Source organism: Balaenoptera musculus, chromosome 19 (assembly GCF_009873245.2).
Source record: "Balaenoptera musculus isolate JJ_BM4_2016_0621 chromosome 19, mBalMus1.pri.v3, whole genome shotgun sequence".
In the NCBI taxonomy this organism is placed as follows: Eukaryota; Metazoa; Chordata; class Mammalia; order Artiodactyla; family Balaenopteridae; genus Balaenoptera; species Balaenoptera musculus.
Window position 1 is genome coordinate 10039886 of NC_045803.1, and position 19059 is coordinate 10058944.

The following is a 19059-nucleotide window of genomic DNA, read 5'->3' on the forward strand; positions in this document are numbered from 1 at the left end:
TAATCAGTAGTGAGTTAGATGAAGTCCTTGGAGTTTTATGGAAGCAATGGAGATCACTGGGATTTGCGGGATCATCAGGGGTGGGGAGGAATGGTTGGAGATGCTGTGACCAGTCGGGGACTTTAAGATGTAAGTGGGAAACACCGGAGGGTGTATGTTGGGAGTCTTCGGGAGACTCCAGGGTCACCTGGAGTGACCAGGTGACGTCATGGGAAGGACAAGGTTTGGATGAGGCCTTCTCTTGAGGGTACTCCCGTTGCTAGGCAAACGGTTCCCAGAGCGCCGTTGCTAGGGACCTGTGCTCTTTTGATGGCCACGCCCCTTTCCCTACGGGCCCCGCCCCCACAGCCAACCACGTCGGCCGCAGGCACGAAGGCCGCGCCCACCTTGTAGCCCCGCCTTCAGTCCTGAACCGTTACCGGAGCGACGGCTGGAGCTCGTCCCGCCTCTCTACTTTGTTGCCAATCGAAGAGGCGTTGCCCGGGCGACGACACCACCTCTTCCGGTGCGGATCCCCGGCTTCCGGCAGGGGGCCCGGCGGCAGGCGGCTGTCCGGCAGCAGCGGGGCCCTGGGCTGGGGTGGGGGTCGCCCAAGATGGCGGCGGGCGGCGCGGAGGGTGGCTCGGGCCCCGGCGCTGCCATGGGGGATTGTGCGGAGATCAAGTCGCAGTTCCGCACCCGCGAAGGCTTCTACAAGCTGCTCCCCGGCGACGGCACCGCTCGCAGGTCGGGTCCGGCTTCCTCCCAGACCCCGGCGCCGCCCCAGCCGCCGCAGCAGCCCCTGCCCGGCCCTGCCTCCACCTCCGGCCCCGGTGCTGCGGGCCCCGCGCCGTCCCCTCCGCCCGCAGGCCCAGGGCCCGGGCCCGCGCTGCCTGCGGTGCGCCTCAGCCTCGTGCGCCTGGGGGAGCCCGACGGCGCCGGGGCCGGGGAGCCTCCCGCCACGCCCGCAGGGCTGGGCGCTGGGGGAGACCGCGTCTGCTTCAACTTGGGCCGCGAGCTCTATTTCTACCCGGGCTGCTGTCGCCGCGGGAGCCAACGGGTGAGCGGCCCGCATCGTGGGGCCCTGGGTGCTGGCTGAGAGGATGGGGATCCCTGAGGTGATTCACAAGTGACAGGAGAGTCCCTGAATGATAGGGGACCCTGAGATAGGCATCCTACATGTGACGGACATCTTAAGGGGAAAGGATTCTTGGAGGCAATACAGGATTCTAAAAGGTGATGGGAGGCTCCCTGGGTGCTGGCCATCCTGGAGGTGATGGGAAACCTCGAGATCATGTGAGATCCCGAGGTTATGCGTGAGGGTCCTGGGATGGTGACTATTCTGGAGGTGATGGGGAATCCGAGATGGTATGGGGTGCTCCAAGGTGCTGGCTGGCAGGCATTTTGCAGGTGATGGGAAATGCAGGCTCAGAAGTGATGGAGAGCCCAGGGGTATTGCTGTCTGGGGGTGTTGGGGGGACTTGGGGAGCCCAGAGGTGAGGAGGATTCTGGAAGTGATAGGGGCTTAGAGGTAATAGGGATCCTGAAGGTGAATGGGATCCTAGAGAAACTTGGGGTCCTGGAGGTAATGAGGGTGCTGGAGGAAATGAGAATCTCAGAGCTGATGGGAGATCTGGAGATAATGACATCCCAGAGGGAACATCCTCAGGTGTGATGGGTGTCTCTAAAGTGATGTCAGTCCCAGAGGACATGAGACCCTTGGAGTTTATGGTGGTCCCCAGAAGTGATGGGGATCCTGAGAGCCCAGAGGTGATGAAGGCACCTAAAATTTGGGGGACCATGAGGTTTAATGGGTCCCTGAACTGTGATGGGGATTCTGAGATTTAAGGACTCCAAAGTGAGGAGAATCCTGGGACATTGGACTTCAGAATTCTGGGGATTGGGTGATCCTGAGTTTTGAGGGTCTTGGAATATAGTGGTGCTAAGACCCAGGGGAGTTGCTGAAATTATAGAAAGGAATTGGAGCTCAGGGGCTACAGGGACCCTGAAACTGACACCGTGGCCAAGGGTGTCCCAGAAGTTGGGGGTGGCCAACTCTGGGGAGGACGCACTGTGGTCTCATGTGGTGGCAGGGGGCGAAGCTTCCTGCCTGGTTTTTTCCTCTGTTTGTGATTTGGGTCCTCCTTCCTGTCTGTGGTTGCCCCTTCCCTCCCCGCTCACCCATCCACCTACCCACTCCCCTCAGGGATTTAACCCTGCTTCCTCTTCGTGGTTTCCCCCCAACCTCAACACCCTCTTCCTTCCTCTCAGTGGTAGAAGCCATTAACTCGTTTTCTCCCACCACCCAAGTCCATTGACCTCAACAAGCCAATTGACAAGCGGATCTATAAGGGCACCCAGCCCACTTGCCACGACTTCAACCAGTTCACTGCTGCCACAGAGACCATCTCCCTGCTGGTGGGATTCTCAGCCGGTCAAGTGCAGTACCTGGATCTCATCAAGAAGGACACCAGCAAGCTATTCAATGAGGAGGTGATTGTGGGCCCCCAGGGCCCAGAACTGCTCCCGTTCCCACCCACCCACCCATACACTGTTTGCCATGAGACTGCAGCTGTCTGGGAAGCAGTGTAGGCCTGAGGGGGGCAGGATGAGGGAGAGATGGGGGATGGACTGACAGATATGGAGGATGGGGTGACAGCAGCTGCTGTGATGATAGCTAATAATGACGGTTGCACCCCCTGTTTCCAGGCCCTATGCTGTGTTAGCCCTATGCTGAACACATTACTCCTGGAGTTTTCATCAACCAATGGGTTAGGATTGTGATACCCATTTTGCAGATTAGAGAACTGAAGCTACTTACTGGTTGGGATTTGTTTGAAGCCACAGCCCTTGCTTTTCAAATTCTGGGCCCTGTGGGCTTTGGATTCAAATATTTGCTGCACCATCTACTCACTGCGTGGCTTTGGGAAGGTGACTATTCCTCCCTTAGCCTCAGTTTTCCTCCTCTGTAAAATGGGATTCCCATCCCTACCTCACAGGACTGTTGTAAAATCATACATGGAGGTTGCTCAGTCCTGGGTGGACCTGGCAGAAGGGGAAATGCCAGTGAAATACCTTATCTGTGTCTAGAACTACTCTTGTCCTCTATCTCTTTCTCTCTGTTCTGAGAAGGTGTTTCAAGTGTATAGAGTGCATGAATGGCAGAGGGGAGTGAGTGGAACAGGGAATGGATTAAGGTGGACTAGGTCATCCTTTCACAAAATATTCACTGAGCATTTGTTCTTTGCCAGGCATTGTTCTAAGCACTGGGAATACTACATCTCGGTGAACAAAACAGAGGGCCCTGCCTTTGTGGAGCTTTTATCTAGCTGGAGGAGACAAATAGTTATCAAATAACTAAGTAGGCTGTGTGTCAGAGTGTCGTGGAGAAAAATCCAGCAGGGAAGGCGAATGGGGAGTGCTCGGTGAGGTTGGGAAAGGTCTCACTGGAAGGTGACATGGAAATAAAGTCCTGAAGGAGGCAAGACAAATTATTGGCGAAAAGGACATTCTGAGTAGAGGGAACGGCTAGGACAAATGCCGGAAGCAGGACAGCAAAAAGGCTGTGTGGCCAGAGCAGTGTTGAGGGGGAGGGTTGTAGATGAGCTCCGAGAAACAACTCGGAGGGGCTAGGAGATGTAGGGTCTGGCAGGTCATGGAAAAGACCTTGGCTTTTAGAGCCTCTTGCCACTGGGGTTCATCTGAGCCATAGAACACAGAAACAATTTGATTTAATTTCTAAATTCTCCAGAGAATGGAGAATGGGAAGCAACTTGGGTACCTGGGAAAGAAGTTAATTTGTTACAGACAGTGGATGCCAAAGGGCTTTAGGGCTTGGTTCTCCCCGGAGTCCTGCTTGAGAAAGGCTGCCATGGTGTTCAGAGTGGGAGAGACAGTGCCGGGTGCTGACTTAGGTTTTAATAGCATCTCTTTGGCAACTGTGCAGAGAAGAGACCCGGGTGGTGGAGGCCAGTCAGTTAGGCCGTTGCAGGCCTGATGGCAGCTGAGACCAGGGTGGTTGGAGTTGGGGGTGGTGAGAAGAGATCAGGTTCTGGGCACATTTTGCAGATCAAGCCCACAGGATTCCTTGCAGGTTTGGAGGTGAGTTGTGAGGACAAAAAGGAGCAAAGATGCGCGGCTGACAGGATGGGGTTGTCATTCAGGTGTCCAGGAACTACTTTCCAGGCGCCTCCTGCGGGCACAGCTCTGTGCTCTGGGGCTAGAACAATGAACCAAATAAACAAAGTTACCTTCCTTGGGGGAGCTGATACTCCGTGACTCAATATCTTGCCTTAAGCATGACATCGTAAAGATGGCGGAGGGGGTTAGACAGAGGAGAGTTCTCTGGAAGGCAGCACTGCCCTCCTGCCGAAGAAGGGACATCGAGGCTCCACGGAGCTCCGCTCACGCAGCCCTTCTCCCCGTGCTTTCCCCTAACCTGGTGTCTGTCTGTTTCCCTCAGTCCCTCCTCTCCGAGTAGGCCCGGGCCACTTATGATGACCTTCTCCGGGGAACCAGGCTGGGGAGGAGGTGGGCCCCCGGGAGGATGGCCTTCTCCCAACCCCCGCTCTCTCCCCTGGCAGCGGCTTATCGACAAGACCAAGGTGACATATCTGAAGTGGCTGCCTGAGTCAGAGAGCCTGTTCCTGGCATCACACGCCAGCGGCCACCTGTACCTGTACAACGTCAGCCACCCGTGCGCCTCGGCCCCGCCGCAGTACAGTCTGCTGAAGCAGGGTGAGGGCTTCGCCGTCTACGCCGCCAAGAGCAAGGCGCCCCGCAACCCGCTGGCCAAGTGGGCGGTGGGCGAGGGGCCCCTCAACGAGTTCGCCTTCTCGCCCGACGGCCGGCACCTGGCCTGCGTCAGCCAGGACGGCTGCTTGCGCGTCTTCCACTTCGACTCCATGCTGCTGCGGGGGCTCATGAAGAGCTACTTTGGGGGCCTGCTCTGTGTGTGCTGGAGCCCCGACGGGCGCTACGTCGTGACGGGTGGTGAAGATGACCTGGTCACCGTGTGGTCCTTCACCGAGGGCCGCGTGGTGGCCCGAGGCCACGGCCACAAGTCCTGGGTCAACGCCGTGGCCTTCGACCCCTACACCACAAGGGCCGAGGAGGCGGCGGCTGCCGGTGGCGACGGGGAGCGGAGTGGCGAGGAGGAGGAGGAGCCGGAGGCCGCGGGCACAGGCTCGGGCGGGGGCGCCCCCCTCTCCCCGCTGCCCAAGGCCGGCTCCATCACCTACCGCTTCGGCTCGGCCGGCCAGGACACGCAGTTCTGCCTGTGGGACCTCACCGAAGACGTGCTCTACCCTCACCCTCCCCTGGCCCGCACCCGCACCCTCCCCGGCACGCCTGGCACCACGCCGCCTGCCACCGGCAGCTCGCGAGGTGGTGAGCCAGGCCCCGGGCCCCTGCCCCGCTCGCTGTCCCGGTCCAACAGCCTCCCACACCCAGCGGGCAGCGGCAAGGCGGGCGGCCCGGGTGCGGCGGCGGAGCCGGGGACGCCCTTCAGCATCGGCCGCTTTGCCACGCTCACGCTGCAGGAGCGGCGGGACCGGGGGGCCGAGAAGGAGCACAAGCGCTACCACAGCCTGGGCAACATCAGCCGGGGTGGCAGTGGGGGCGGGGGCGGCGGGGACAAGCCCAGCGGCCCCGCCCCCCGAAGCCGGCTGGACCCCGCCAAGGTGCTGGGCACCGCGCTGTGCCCGCGCATCCACGAGGTGCCGCTGCTCGAGCCGCTCGTGTGCAAGAAGATCGCCCAGGAGCGGCTCACGGTCCTCCTCTTCCTGGAGGACTGCATCATCACCGCCTGCCAGGAGGGCCTCATCTGCACCTGGGCCCGGCCGGGCAAGGTGGTGAGTCACCCCACACCAGCCCACCTGGGACCCAGGCGGAGGCGGGCATTGGCAGAGAGGTTTGGTAGTATCACAGCCTCTAGCCGTGTGGGATGAGGGGAAGCCATGGAAATCTGTGTCCCAGAACAAGCCTTCTCAGATCTTAGAGTGACTTCTAGAACGCTTGGCAAGCAGCGGTAAGCAGAGAGAGGGTCAGGCGTAAGAGACATCTGGGGGTGGTGGAGAACATGGCCAGTTATCAGAAGGGCAGCCGGTGGGCCCAGCATGGCTAGGTCTTACGGAATGGTGAAATTTTATTAATACTGCAGCTCGAGCTCTATGGGCAAGATTGAGCCTGTGCACCCAGCTTCCAGCCTGAGTGTCAGACTCTTGGGATCTGATCCCACTGCTGGAGGCGTGGGCTGTGGAATCCCAGGCTCAGGGTCCAGTCCAGCACTTCTGCTCCCTGTGTGACCTCGAGCAAGTCACTGCCTCTTTATGACCTTTCTCACCTCTTAGGACAGGGAAGCTTGAAGATGGGTTTGCCATGGGGTTCAGAAAGGTCCTAGTAAGGTGAAATGCGGGCCTGGTGCCTTATAACTTGGGACCTGTGTTCTCAGATGTCTCCTAAGGGTTTGGGCTCGGGGGCCCAGGATGCCAGATCTGAGGGCTGTGCCTGGTTCCCTGGACGAGCAGTTTTGGAATTGTAGGGTCCTGAATCCCTAGAACTTAAAGTACAGTCTCAGAGGCAGGGGCATTGGGACTTGGGGAATCTGGTAAGTCCTGAAAGAGATCCCTCTATCTCCCTAGTTCACAGACGAGGAGACCGAGACCCAGACAGGGGAAGGAAGTTGGCCCAGGTCACCCAGCAAGTCAGTGGTAGAGGTAGGACTGTCCCTAAGTTCTTCCCTCCCAGAATCTTAGGACCCCCTCCCCAGTCAGAAGGGGACCCCAGTTTCCCCCTCTCCTCCCTACCTCCACCCCTACCCCATCCTCTTTGCTCAGGATCACCCGAGGACTTTAATTATTGTATAAAAGTACCACCTGCTGGGACAGGGAAGCTAGCCGAGATGTAAGTTCCTGAGCCTAGAGCAGCGGCCTCTGTCTGGGTGGTCTGGGATGGATTGAAGGGCAAGGCCAGGGTGGCAGCAGCCTGGGGGACTCCAGGCTGGCCTTCCCCCCCCCCCCACCCTGTGGGACTGTTGAGAGCCCCAGGCGGTCTCTAACCCCCTCCTGTCTCCGCTCTCATCTTCCCCAGGGCATCTCCTCCCAACCAGGCAACTCCCCAAGCGGCACAGTGGTGTGAAGCCATGGATGTCGGGGTCCCCCACCCCATGCCCCCAGCTCCTAGCATAACCGTCCCCGCTGACCTCATGGATCAACGTATTAACAGGACTAACCATGACGGATGGACTGCTCCGGTCCCTCTCCCTGCACAAATTTGGGGCAGAGGGTCCCTCAGACTGGCCCAGACACTGGGGGGATGTAGTGGCCCATGTGGCCTCAGCCTTGTCCCCACCACTGCCAAGTACAATGACCCCTTCCTCTGAAACATCAGTGTTAGCCTCATCCCTGTCCCCAGCATGTGACTGGTCACTCCTGGGGGAGAAACTCCCCGCCCACAAGAGCCCCAGCTCTGCAGTGCGCCTCTCGGTCCTGTGTGCAGGGCAGGGGGTGGCCCACCCCTCCCCTGGCCCCCGCCCTGCCCTTGCTGTTACTTGTGCTTTTGAAGAATGTTAAATTATGGAAGCCCCTGGGGTCCTCTCTGTCCCCCAGGACCTCTTATTTATACTAAAGTTCCCTGTTTTCACGGCGTCTCTGTTCCCTTCCGCGGAGGTATGGAGGAAGTGTGTGGGTGCTTTCATGCAACCCTAGAATCCACTTTATCCAGAGGAAGAGCTAGGCCCTGCCTCCCCCCGACCCCCTTTTGAGGGCAGGAAGAACTGAAAACCAGAGGAGGGATGTGCCCGAGGGACACAGCTGGTGGATCTGCCGCTGGCCAGCCCCGGGCAGGGCCCTTCAGACAGAGGAGAGTATCCCTCGCCCCACTCCAAACGCTCGGAGGGAAGAGAGCCACCAGGCCAGAGTCTTCAGTGGGAGTTTTAAAAGTTGTTTCAAAGTGTCCAGATATTACAGGGGCCCCCCAGGCAGCTCCCGAGATGCCCAGAGTGAGCTTCCACAGCATAGGCCCTGGCCTTCTGCTGCCTCAGGCCTGGCTTGGCCGGGCCCAGGCATCCAGGGCCAATTAGAGACCATGGTTTCCTCTGGGAGAACTGTCCACCCTGGAAAGAACAGCGAAAATCCCTCCTGGCTGGCTCTCTGGAGCCACAGGGAGTGGTGTCTTCCCGCTCCACCCTCCACCCCCCGAAATGTTTCTGTTTCTAATCCTAGCCTGGGCAGGAATGTGGCTGCGCTGCCAGGGTCCAAGGAGCTATTTTGGGGGCTCCTTTGCCTCCCCCAGGCTTTGGCCAGTGGGTCACCCCTGATCCTGGCTCCTGAGGGCCTCCCTTCCCGATTCTCTCACCACCCCTTCCCCATCTCCTGCCAAAAAATAGTCACTGTAAAGCAGAGGGCCTGAGGGCTAAATTTAAACCATCCCAAAGTCTGACTCCTTGGCTGAGTCACCCGCAAAGCTGCCCTGGTCTCCCGCCCCCCTTCCCAGGCCTCACCCCTTTTTCCCCTGCTCCCAACTCGAGAGCTTGGGAGGGGTGTTACCAAATCACTCTGAGCCTCAATTGGTCCCCTCTGGGGAATGGGAGGGCTCATCTTTGGCATCTGTCATACCTGTAGCGTTCCTCTGTGCTTTGCCTCTTCAGTGGGGGGGGTAGTTTGAGGGTAGAGATTCTCCACCACCCCTCATCTCACACTGAAGCGTTCCGAGGGGCCCTGGAAGGAGCAAGTTGGGGGGCCTGGCTTGTGAGGGGTTAAGGCTGGGAGGCTGGAGGGGGCCGGACCGAGGGGTGGGGAGAAGGGGAGGAGGCCTTAGCAGCCAGCAGAGAGAAGTGGCCAGAGAGGCCCAGGGGACAGCCAGGGACAGGCAGACATGCAACCAGGGCCCCAGGGCATGGACAGGGCCCTCCAGGCCCCGTGACGGGAGGACCCCGAGCCCCTGGCCCGGGGAGGGGGCCATGGTGCTGCCTGCCCGACATGTCAGCCGAGGTGCGGCTGAGGCGGCTTCAGCAGCTGGTGCTGGACCCCAGCTTCCTGGGGCTGGAGCCCCTGCTCGACCTTCTCCTGGGCGTCCACCAGGAGCTGGGCGCCTCCGACCTGGCCCAGGACAAGTATGTGGCCGACTTCTTGGAGTGGGGTGAGTGCCTACCTACCTGCATGGCACCCCCCAGATTTGGGGGTGGGGGCAGGGCAGAGGGAGGAGGTGGGTCTGGGCTGGGTGTTGGGGGCAGGACGGACATGGGGAAAACCTCCCATTCAGGGGCCCAGAACTTGGGGCTGGGTCTTGGGGCGACATCTGCCTACCCCTGTGCCCCCCTGGCAGGGCAGAGTGAGGTGAGCAGAGGCCAGGGCAGCCATGACTCAGAATCATGACTTGGGAGCCATGGTAAGCTGGGTTGGGCACAGCCTCTCACGGTCCCCCTGCACCGCCTTCCCGAGTCTAGGCCTAGGGACATGCTGGGGAGCCCTGTCTCCTAGGACCCCTCCCCACCAAAATGGGCCCCGTGGCCCTCCACCTTGGTTCCCCAGAGCGCAGGGGCAAGCGGAAGGGACAACACAGGGCAGCTGCCAGGGGCGCGGCCGACAGGCAGGTGTTCGGCGCCAGCCTCTCCAGCTGCTGCAACAGGTGCCCAGGCACTGGGAGGGCGTGGTGACTCAGGCAGGCCCGGGGAGAACCAGCTCTGCACACAGGCCCCACCGAGCACCCCCTCCACCCCCTGGTTGGAGGAGGAAGAATTAGGATTCTTCTGCGTGGGCCCACTTTCTCTGTAGGTTCCTCCTCCACCCAAAGTCCCTTTTGGCCAAGTCTTCCCCTGGAGACAGGTCCAGAGGGAAGATGCTTCATCTTCAGCCTCAGCCTCCTGCCTTGTCTGCCCCACTCCCTCCTGGCCCAGGCTCAGGCTCACTTGGGTTTCTGTCTCTCTAACATCTGCCATTCTGTCCCTCCACTTGTCTGTCCTTCAGTGGCTTGCTCTTGGTCCTTAGGCTCTGTGTGTCCCTGTCCCCGTCCCTGTTTCCTGTCTCTCTTCCTTCTCCCGCTCCCTCTTTTCTTGTATCCATCTCTTTCTGACCCAGGCCCTGCTTCTCTCTCCCCATTTTGCAGATGTGAAGGTGGAGGCCAAGGGCTAGACCACTTGGCCTCTGGGAGAACCTTCTCCCCACATCCCCCCAGCCCTTAGTAACTCTCTCAGCCCCTCTTTTGCAGAGGATGAACTGAGACCTGAGGTGGGGGCAGCTCTCCTGTAAGGAGCACTCCTTTTGTGGCCCGAGCAGCATCCTGCGGCCCCTCCCCTGCCAGGCCGCTGGGGCGGGGGAGGGGGCCTGGGTTCCCGCTGCCTTAAAAGGGCTCAGTGTCTTGGCTCTCTCCTCCCTCCCCCATCCTGGGCCCTGGCTGCTGCTTCCCTGCTGGCCCACTCTTCCTGAACCCCGAACCCTCTCCATAACCCACTGTATCTTCCCTCATTCCTAGTCGCACCCATTGCTCTCTCCCTGCTGCCTCAGAAGCTCCCAGCTTCTTCCACCTCCGGGAGTCCAGGCTTCCCTCTCCCCCTGCCTCCACTCTCTGCCTTCCCCCTCCCAAACTGCTGTCTGTAACATTGCTAGCTGTAGGACCTTGGGCAGAGGACTTCACCTGTCTGAGCCTTGGTTCTTCATCTGTAGATAAGGGGTAATAGAAAAACCTCCTCCCGGAGTTGAGAGCGTAGAGATAACACACTTGGCTGTGCCTGCAGCACTGGAGCCGGGATGCAGACCCACGCCGGCTTTGTCTCCCTCTCCCGTTCCCTCTCCCGTTCCCTCTCCCGTTCCTTCTCCCGTTCCTTCTCCTGGCCCCAGCCCTGAACTCAGGGTTTCCCGGAGTGTGGTCCAAGAGCCACCAGTATCTGAGCCTAGGATTAAACTGCAGGCTCTGGGCCATGACCCAAAACAGACTGAATGAGAGCCCTGGGGGTGGGCGGGGTCACCGGGAGTAGGGGCCCGGAAGCCCAGGGAGCTCTAAGAACTGGGCCTATTTCTTCTTCCTCTGTTCTTCAGGGCCTCCCTTCGGCAGACTTGTTACCTCACCCTGTCCATCCTGCGCCCCCTAGAGCCCTCTGGCCCAGTGTCCTGTCCCAGAAAGGGGTTCCCAGGCATCCCACTTTTCTCTGTACAAGAGCAGTTTTGGGTCCCCAAAGCCTCACATAATGTTTATGTGAAGTCTTTAAGGAGGCAGACTAGTGCTAAGGGGAGGGGCAGGGGCAGGGGAGACTCAGTGACAGAGGGTGGGACTCTCTCTCCTCGTCTCCAGTGTCAGTCCCTGTGATTCTCGGTTCTCATCCCCCCCCCTTCGCCCCCTCCCCCCCAGTGGAGCCCATCGCGGAGAGGCTTAAGGAGGCCCGACTGCAGAGGGATGACTTCGAGATTCTGAAGGTGATCGGACGTGGGGCGTTCAGCGAGGTGAGCCTGGAGCAGCGGAGGCAGCTCAGTGGGGTTAGAGACCTGACTTTTCCTGCAGTGGGCGGGATGTTGGAGTTCCGGACGCGGGGCCTTAGAAATTGATGAATGACTGAGTTTAGAACCTAAGGCGGGGCTTGAGGCCAATGGGCGTGGCTTGCCAAGTGGGGGCGGAGACAAGTCTGGCCCAGGTTAAGGGTGGAATCCAATCTGGGGGAGCCCTGGTGTTTCCCCGCCACCTCCGCTTCATTACCCTGTTTGGGCTTTCAGGTGGCGGTGGTGAAGATGAAGCAGACGGGCCAGGTGTACGCCATGAAGATCATGAATAAGTGGGACATGCTGAAGAGAGGCGAGGTGACGGCCGGGCTGGGTGTGCGGGGTGCTGAGGACCCCCCCCTTCCGTCCTCCACCCCCGTCCGCTTCAGCTCCTCCGGGTGCCCCGCAGGTGTCGTGCTTCCGCGAAGAGAGGGATGTGTTGGTGAACGGGGACCAGCGCTGGATCACGCAGCTGCACTTCGCCTTCCAGGACGAGAACTACCTGGTGAGCCCCAGGCCGGGCGACTAGAGGGGCGGACCCCCACCCCTGAGGCTGTCAATTATCGAGGTGCGGGCAGGCAGAGGAAGTTCTAGGATTGGAGAGGTGCCTCGAAATGCATGCGGCAGTCCCTGCCTGTGGTAGGAGCTGGCCTTCCTTTCCCGGGATGGGAGATGTCCCTTACCGCCTTTTTCCCCAGGTTGATTCCGGGGGCACTACCTGGAATGAGAGTCTCTAGAGTCTATGTGGGAGCCACTGGGCAGGGGGTATCTGCGCTCCATACCCTGGACAATCGGGAGGTCTCCGGGTTCTCTTTTTCCTGACTCTCTTGGTCGGGGGTGGGGGAAGTGAATCTCTGTCCAGTGACATCGTAGGGGAACGAGGATTGGGGGTGGGCGTGTCTCTGATTTGTCCTGGAAGATCTCTTGGGGCTGGGGCTGCGGAGTCTGCCCAGGGATGGGGCGTCTCTGGGAGTCTTTGTCCCGGGCTATCGGCCGTGGGCGCCCAGGCGGGGTACCGACCCCCCGTGACACGCCCCCTCCCAGTACCTGGTCATGGAGTACTACGTGGGCGGGGACCTGCTAACGCTGCTGAGCAAGTTTGGGGAGCGGATCCCGGCCGAGATGGCGCGCTTCTACCTGGCCGAGATTGTCATGGCCATAGACTCGGTGCACCGGCTGGGCTACGTGCACAGGTGGGCGCTGCAGGGGCTGAGGGCCATGGGAATCGGAGAGCGTGGTCCTTAAGAGGGTGGGGCCCAGGCGGTGCTGCCTAGTGGGGTGGAGCCTGGTGAGATGGCAGGAGAGAGGCTCACTTATCCCTCTCCCTTCCCTTCTTCCCTCCGCGCAGGGACATCAAACCGGACAACATCCTGCTGGACCGCTGCGGCCACATCCGCTTGGCAGACTTCGGCTCCTGCCTCAAGTTGCGGGCGGATGGAACGGTGAGCGGTGCGCCGCTCTTGGGCAACTCGGACTACCAATGACGGGTCGGGAGCAGGAACCGGAGGTGCAGCGTGGGGGCGGGGCTGGGGCATGCGGGCAGAGCCAGGGTGAGGGCAGGACTAGATTTGAAGGGGAAAGAAGGAGGCGACCCAGGCCCTAGCCTGCCTGTGGCTCAGGCTTAGAACAGGCAAAAGGAGGGACTAAGCTCTAGGGTAGTGGTTAAGAGGGGGCGGAGCCAGAGCTAGGAGGGGCGGGGTCAAGCCTAGCTCGGATCCTGTTGGCTCAGGTGCGGTCACTGGTGGCTGTGGGCACCCCGGACTACTTGTCTCCCGAGATCCTGCAGGCCGTGGGCGGTGGGCCCGGGACTGGCAGCTACGGGCCCGAGTGTGACTGGTGGGCGCTGGGCGTGTTCGCCTATGAAATGTTCTACGGGCAGACGCCCTTCTACGCCGACTCCACAGCTGAGACCTACGGCAAGATCGTGCACTACAAGGTGAGCACAGCCCGGGGAGCCCCTGACCTCTCCGCACATGCTCCCAGGTAACATCTCCTCTTTTCCCCTCCTTCCGAGCAGGAGCACCTGTCTCTACCGCTGGCAGACGCAGGAGTCCCTGATGAGGCTCGCGATCTCATCCAGCAGCTGCTGTGTCCCCCTGAGATGCGCCTGGGCCGGAATGGAGCAGGCGATTTCCAGAAGCATCCTTTCTTCTTTGGCCTTGACTGGGACAGCCTCCGAGACAGCGTGCCCCCCTTTACGCCGGATTTCGAGGGTGCCACGGACACGTGCAACTTCGATGTGGTGGAAGACGGGCTCACTGCCATGGTGAGCGGGGGCGGGGTAGGTACCTGCGATCCCTGGTCTGCAGAGGGTACCCCCGCATCCGACCACCGTAACACTGAGGTTAGGAGAGTACCCTCCTCCTGGGGTCCTGAAATCATTCCTTCCCCAGAACACCTGCTCTGTGTGGCCCCAGGGCTGGGAACCCAGCAGTGACCTAGACTCACAGTCCAGTGGAGGACACTGACTTGTCCCCAGACAATGATGCCCCAGAGAGATCAGGGCTGAGATGGGGGTGGGGGGTGCGGGGAGGCGGGCCTCCTGACCCAGCATGAAAGGTCCTGGAGGGCTTCCTGGAGGAGGGGGCTATCTGAGCTGAGACCTGGAAGGATGAGAGGTGAGAAAGCACCACAGAGGAATCTCCCTTGCTTAGGCCATCTCTCTCTCAGCTGTTGTATGAGCTATCCCGTGCTTGTTCAGCCTGACTGCCTTTGTGCTGGGCACAGCGGGGGACACACATGGACCAAGTCAGCCCTGGTCCCTGCCCTCATCTACTTACAGTCTGGAGAAATGTATAATTATACTGTGGCAAGTGCCCTGAGGGAAGCAGCAGGATGTAATAAAAGAAAATGACGCAGGGTCCACTTTAGATAGACCCCAGGCTGGGGTGGGGGGGTGGGAGGGCACTTAAAGCCAAGACTGGGAAGGGGTGAGTGAGGGGCCATCCTTGACAGCCGCTGGTCACCTCACATCTGTGTTTCTCTCCTATAGGAGACGCTGTCGGATATGCAGGAAGGCATGCCACTGGGGGTCCACCTGCCTTTCGTGGGCTACTCCTCCTATTCCTGCATGGCCCTTGGGTAAGTGCTGCCCCTGTGCAGCTTGAGAGGAGTGGACGGGGGTGGGGTGGGGGTGGGGGTTCCTGCCTCCAGAGGCCCCAGGAGGCTGCTCGGGGTTATCACATCCTGGCCCGTTGGTGCCCAGGAGAATTGCAGGGTCAGTCTCGGAACCTTATTGTCTTGGGACTAAGGACTTTTAGGAGCCCAGAATTGTAGGACGTTAAATTCTCAGACTATAAGTACTTTGAAATTTAGATTCAAATGTAAAACCTCAGAGTCACAGGCTCGGCCTTCCGGAATCTTCCGACCTTCCACTTTTAGATTTCTAGTATACAGTCATGGGACCTCAAAATCTTAGAGAATAAGAAGTTTAGAATTGTTAAGTCAATCTTAAAAGAACACGGACTCACTGAATTACATAACCACAAAGCCTTCTTAAAACATTGATTCTGAAAATAATACATTGCTTATCACAAGTATATTAGAAAATAGGGATGAGAAAAAGGAAGGCCGCCAGCAGCAACGGTCCCTGGCTCACAGCACACGTACCTAACAGCTGTGAGAACATGCTGTATTCTAATCTGTTTTGTTAGTGGACAATGTACCACAAGTGCCATTTCTTGAACAAACTATAACACAATCCTGACCCGCTGGGGAGTGTTCTCCTTACTGGGCGGGTCAGGACTCAGCTAACCCGCCTCTCTGTCATGACCGAGGCTGGACGAACAGCCGCAGGTTGGTCTTGGCGCTTGTCAAGCATCATTGGGTCCTTGAGACATATTTCTGCAAGAGGGACTGCTGGGTTGGAGGGGACATCACTTTTATTGCAATTTCATATTCCTTGGGATGGTCTGTCTTCCTCCCAGCACCTGGGTCTGGGGGTGGGGGGGTGGCTGCTGTCTAGAGTCAGTCTTGGGGTCCAACACCCAGTCTGAAGACCACCTCTTTGGAGGTGGCCAGAGCCGGGAGTGTCTCCCTCACTTCCTGAGGCCCTTAGGAGAGGGGCCTGTAAAGGGCACATGGAGACAGAGATGGGCAGATCCTAGAACATGGGTGTCCTGACCCCAGGTTCCTGAGGAAGGTGCAGAGAGGCCAGCTTCCAGGGGCCTGAGGCCATGCCAGGGGCAGGCCTTTTCCTAACGAGAGGAGGACCTGTCCCACCAGCCTGGCAATTTGTTGCCTTCACTCTGCCCTTCCCCCTCCTCAAGCCTGGAGCCTTCAGGTCTGGCTGCCCCAGGGCACAGGCTAGGGAGTCCTGGCTGTAAACGCAGGGGATCGGCAGCCTCTGGGGTGAGGCCGGCTCTTCCTCCCCTCGCCCTCTTCCTCTTCCCAGGGATGATGAGATCCCGGGCTCCACGCCCATGGAACTGGAGGCCGAGGCGTTGCCTGAGCCACTGCAAGAGCCCAGCCTGGAACCCATGGTGCCCCCACCAGAGGAAACGGTGAGTCTTTAGGAGTCTTTAGAGGAGAGGGTCAGTGAGGGACGAATCGAGAGAAAAGGGGAGGCCTTCAGGGATAGTGTGCGCCATGGAGTGCTAGGCCCTCTGGGAGCTTCCTCGACAGAAAGAGATGGAAAACAAAGTAGAGACAAGGTTACTTCAGTCAGAAATGATCCCCACAGAGAAATTAAAACCGGTCAGTGAGTGTGCATGGAGGGGAACTCTCTGGGGAGGGGAAGCCCTGGAGAAGGAGGAGGACCACCCATTGGTCAGCAAAGAGAAGAGTAAGGGCTCTGAGGTGAGAACCAGCTGGTTTGCTCTGAAACATGAAAGGAGGGTAGTAAGGCTGCGTTGTTCCAGGAGGAAGGAGGGTGAGGAGTGAGGAGAGGGGAGGCTGAAGAGGCCAGCAGGCGCACACCAGACAGGGCCTTTAGTTTCATGTGGTGGGCCTCCTCCTGAGGGCACTGCGGGGCTGGAGAGATTCTCCAGGGGAGGGACATGGTCAAGCTGCGTAGTGTTACAGGAACAGCCCTTTGGTGTGGAAGGTGGATGGGAGGAGACCAGATTAAAGGCTGGAGATGAGGGCTGGTCTGGGTTAGGGAAGGAGGGGAAGGAGCTGTGGGGATTCCAGAAAGATCTCGGGGGTGCAGGAATAGAGGTCAAAGGAGGATCCCAGGCCTGGAACCTATGCCTAAGTCTCGAATGCTCCAGGAGCCACAGGCAGCCCTAAGCCCGGTTCCCATACCCAGGCTGAAGCGGCAGTTCCAGAGGCCATTCCGGAGGCCATTCCGGAGGCGGTGGCAGAGGCCGAGGTGACGCTGCGGGAACTCCAGGAGGCCCTGGAGGAGGAGGTGCTTACCCGACAGAGCCTGAGCCAGGAGCTGGAGGCCATCCGAACGGCCAACCAGAACTTCGCCAGGTCGGGGTCGGGAGTCGGGGACAGTCACTACCTTTAGCAGCCTCCCTAGCCGAAATCCCGAAGGGCTCACGGTCCTTACCTCCCCTGCAGCCAACTCCGCGAGGCCCAGGCCCGTAACCGAGACCTGGAGGCGCACGTCCGGCAGCTGCAGGAACGGATGGAGTTGCTTCAGGCCGGGGGAGCCGCAGGCGAGTCCCTCATCCACCACCTTTCCTGAGGCGCCGGCCTGGGGGCGGGCGGGGGGGGGGGCGGGGAGGTGGGCCCGCGGCGTGTGTATACACCTGGGGGAGGGTGAGGGGCCCAGGCTGGGGCACGCCGCGCCACCGCCCTTCTCCGTCCCTCCACGCGCCCTACGCCTCTCTCTTCTCCTTCCAGCTGTCACGGGGGTCCCCAGTCCCCGGGCCACGGATCCACCTTCCCATGTAAGACCCCTCTTTTTCCCCTGCGTCAAGCCTGCTGCCCCCTTTGCAGACTCTGTCCCCATCTCCCCGTACCCCTGTCCAGACTTAGAGGCTCACCCCTACCTTTTTGAGGTTCCAGTCAGCAGACACCCTCCATTCATGCCCAAATCTACCAGATCTCCCTCGGTTCAGGCCTCTCACCAAATCCCACCCAGGATCTCCCTAGATGACCTCCCCGACCTCGACTCCCCTCTCTGTCTCTTGCACCCCGCCGAGGGCGGCCTTGCCGAGCTGGGCTCGGATCGGGTCACCTGTCCCTTCTCTCTCCAGCTAGATGCCCCCCCGGCCGTGGCTCTGGGCCAGTGCCCGCTGGTGGGGCCAGGCCCCATGCACCGCCGCCACCTGCTGCTCCCTGCCAGGGTACGTCCGGCTGCTCACGCCCGCCCGCCGCGCGACCCCGCCCAGCTCCACGTACCCCAAGCCGCCTCTGCTTAGCTGCGCCTCTGCGGGGTGGGGCCCGCGGCGGGGAGGGAGGATGCTCGGGCAGCCAATCAACACAGGCCCCTAGGAAGCAGCCAATGAGGAGTTGGGACAAGACTTAGGCTTCCGAGCCGACCAATCACAGCTACCCGCGCTGTGAGGGGGCGGGGCGGGTGCAGGGAGTGTGTGGACCCTCTTATGGGCGTAGGCGGGGCTGGTCCCAGGAGCCAATCAGAGGCCCACGTCGCCAGTGCTGACCCCCGCCCTCTCCCCGCAGGTCCCTAGGCCTGGCCTATCGGAGGCGCGTTCCTTGCTCCTGTTCGCCTCTGCTCTGGCTGGTGCCGCCGCCCTGGGCTGCATTGGGTTGGTGGCCTGCGCCGGCTATCTTGCCGCAGTCTGATCCCGCCCAGGAGCCGCCTTCGCCGCCTGAACCCTAGAACCCGAGCCTGTCCTACACTCGGGCTCCGCTGGAGGGTTTGGTGACCCAGGCACGGCCCAGAAGCCGCTCCCACCGTCCCCCAGTTCACAGCACTCCGAGCGTGGGTTTCCGCCCCAGCTCCAGCCCTGTGATCCGGGCCCGCCCCCTGGCGGCTGGGGAGGGAGGAGCCGGGGCCGCGGCTCAAGGGAGGCTTGTAGCCGGGAATGCTGCTGCTGCTGCTGCTGCTGCTGGGGGGATCGCGGACCTCTTCCTTTCTCCGGCCTAGCTGAGGCTCCCGACGTGGATGGGCAAGCTGCGACCTAGAGAAGGCAGCAGGGCCAGGGCTCGGCATCTGTTTTTCACCCTCCAGGCACCCCCACCCACATCGGCTTGCAAACCACAAATCCTCCTTGTGCATGAGGCCCTGCCCTCCCGGGAAGACTCTCTTTCCGCGGTGAACGTCTAGCGCGAGCTCCGCCTTTGCCTTTTGACAGCCCCGCTTTTTTCGGGGACTCTCGCGCCCTCCTCACGTGCGCTGCTCTCGGAGCCACAGCCGGCTCCGCCCGCCTCGGCAGTTTGGGTATTTATTGACCTTTCCTCCGACCCGCTGACAGGCTCCAGGACCCCAGCACCCTAATCCACGTTTTGGATGCACTGAGACCCCGACATTCCTCGGTATTTATTGTCTTTCCCCACCTAGGACCCCACCCCCGATCCTCGCGAATAAAAGGCCCTCTCGTCTGCCCAAAATTCTGAAATTCCTTCGTGTCCGCTGTTTGCTTTGAGGGCAGGAGGCTTTTCAGTGGGCCAATAGGAAGGCGAGTGGAGGTGGCCAATGGCCTGGCAGCAAGCTAGCGGGAGGCGAAGCGGACGTATCAGGGGTGGGGGTGGGCTG

The 19059-nt window shown here is 60.3% G+C and overlaps 2 protein-coding genes across 8 annotated transcripts; both read left to right on the plus strand.

Moving 5' to 3' along the window:
• The first annotated feature begins 513 nt into the window (after window positions 1-513).
• On the plus strand, window positions 514-7620 carry DMWD (DM1 locus, WD repeat containing). Of its 2 annotated transcripts, XM_036833301.1 has the most exons (5): window positions 514-1039; window positions 2290-2472; window positions 4563-5831; window positions 6621-6695; window positions 7069-7620. In XM_036833301.1, the coding sequence occupies exons 1-5, from the start codon at window positions 596-598 to the stop codon at window positions 7114-7116; spliced, it is 2019 nt and encodes a 672-aa protein (XP_036689196.1). In that variant the 5' UTR covers window positions 514-595; the 3' UTR covers window positions 7117-7620. The 2 variants fall into 2 exon arrangements, with proteins under 2 accessions (XP_036689196.1, XP_036689197.1); XM_036833302.1 differs by lacking the exon at window positions 6621-6695.
• Window positions 7621-8780: 1160 nt separating this feature from the next.
• On the plus strand, window positions 8781-18925 carry DMPK (DM1 protein kinase). Of its 6 annotated transcripts, none has more exons than XM_036833306.1 (15): window positions 8781-9117; window positions 11323-11414; window positions 11682-11765; window positions 11857-11952; window positions 12492-12640; window positions 12796-12889; window positions 13177-13383; window positions 13465-13713; window positions 14440-14528; window positions 15841-15949; window positions 16696-16865; window positions 16956-17053; window positions 17241-17287; window positions 17597-17686; window positions 18024-18925. In XM_036833306.1, exons 1-15 carry the CDS (start codon window positions 8958-8960, stop codon window positions 18144-18146), a joined length of 1857 nt encoding a protein of 618 aa, XP_036689201.1. In that variant the 5' UTR covers window positions 8781-8957; the 3' UTR covers window positions 18147-18925. The 6 variants fall into 6 exon arrangements, with proteins under 6 accessions (XP_036689201.1, XP_036689199.1, XP_036689203.1 ...); XM_036833304.1 differs by having other exon boundaries at window positions 17601-17686; XM_036833308.1 differs by having other exon boundaries at window positions 13528-13728; window positions 17601-17686.
• The last annotated feature ends 134 nt before the right edge of the window (window positions 18926-19059 follow it).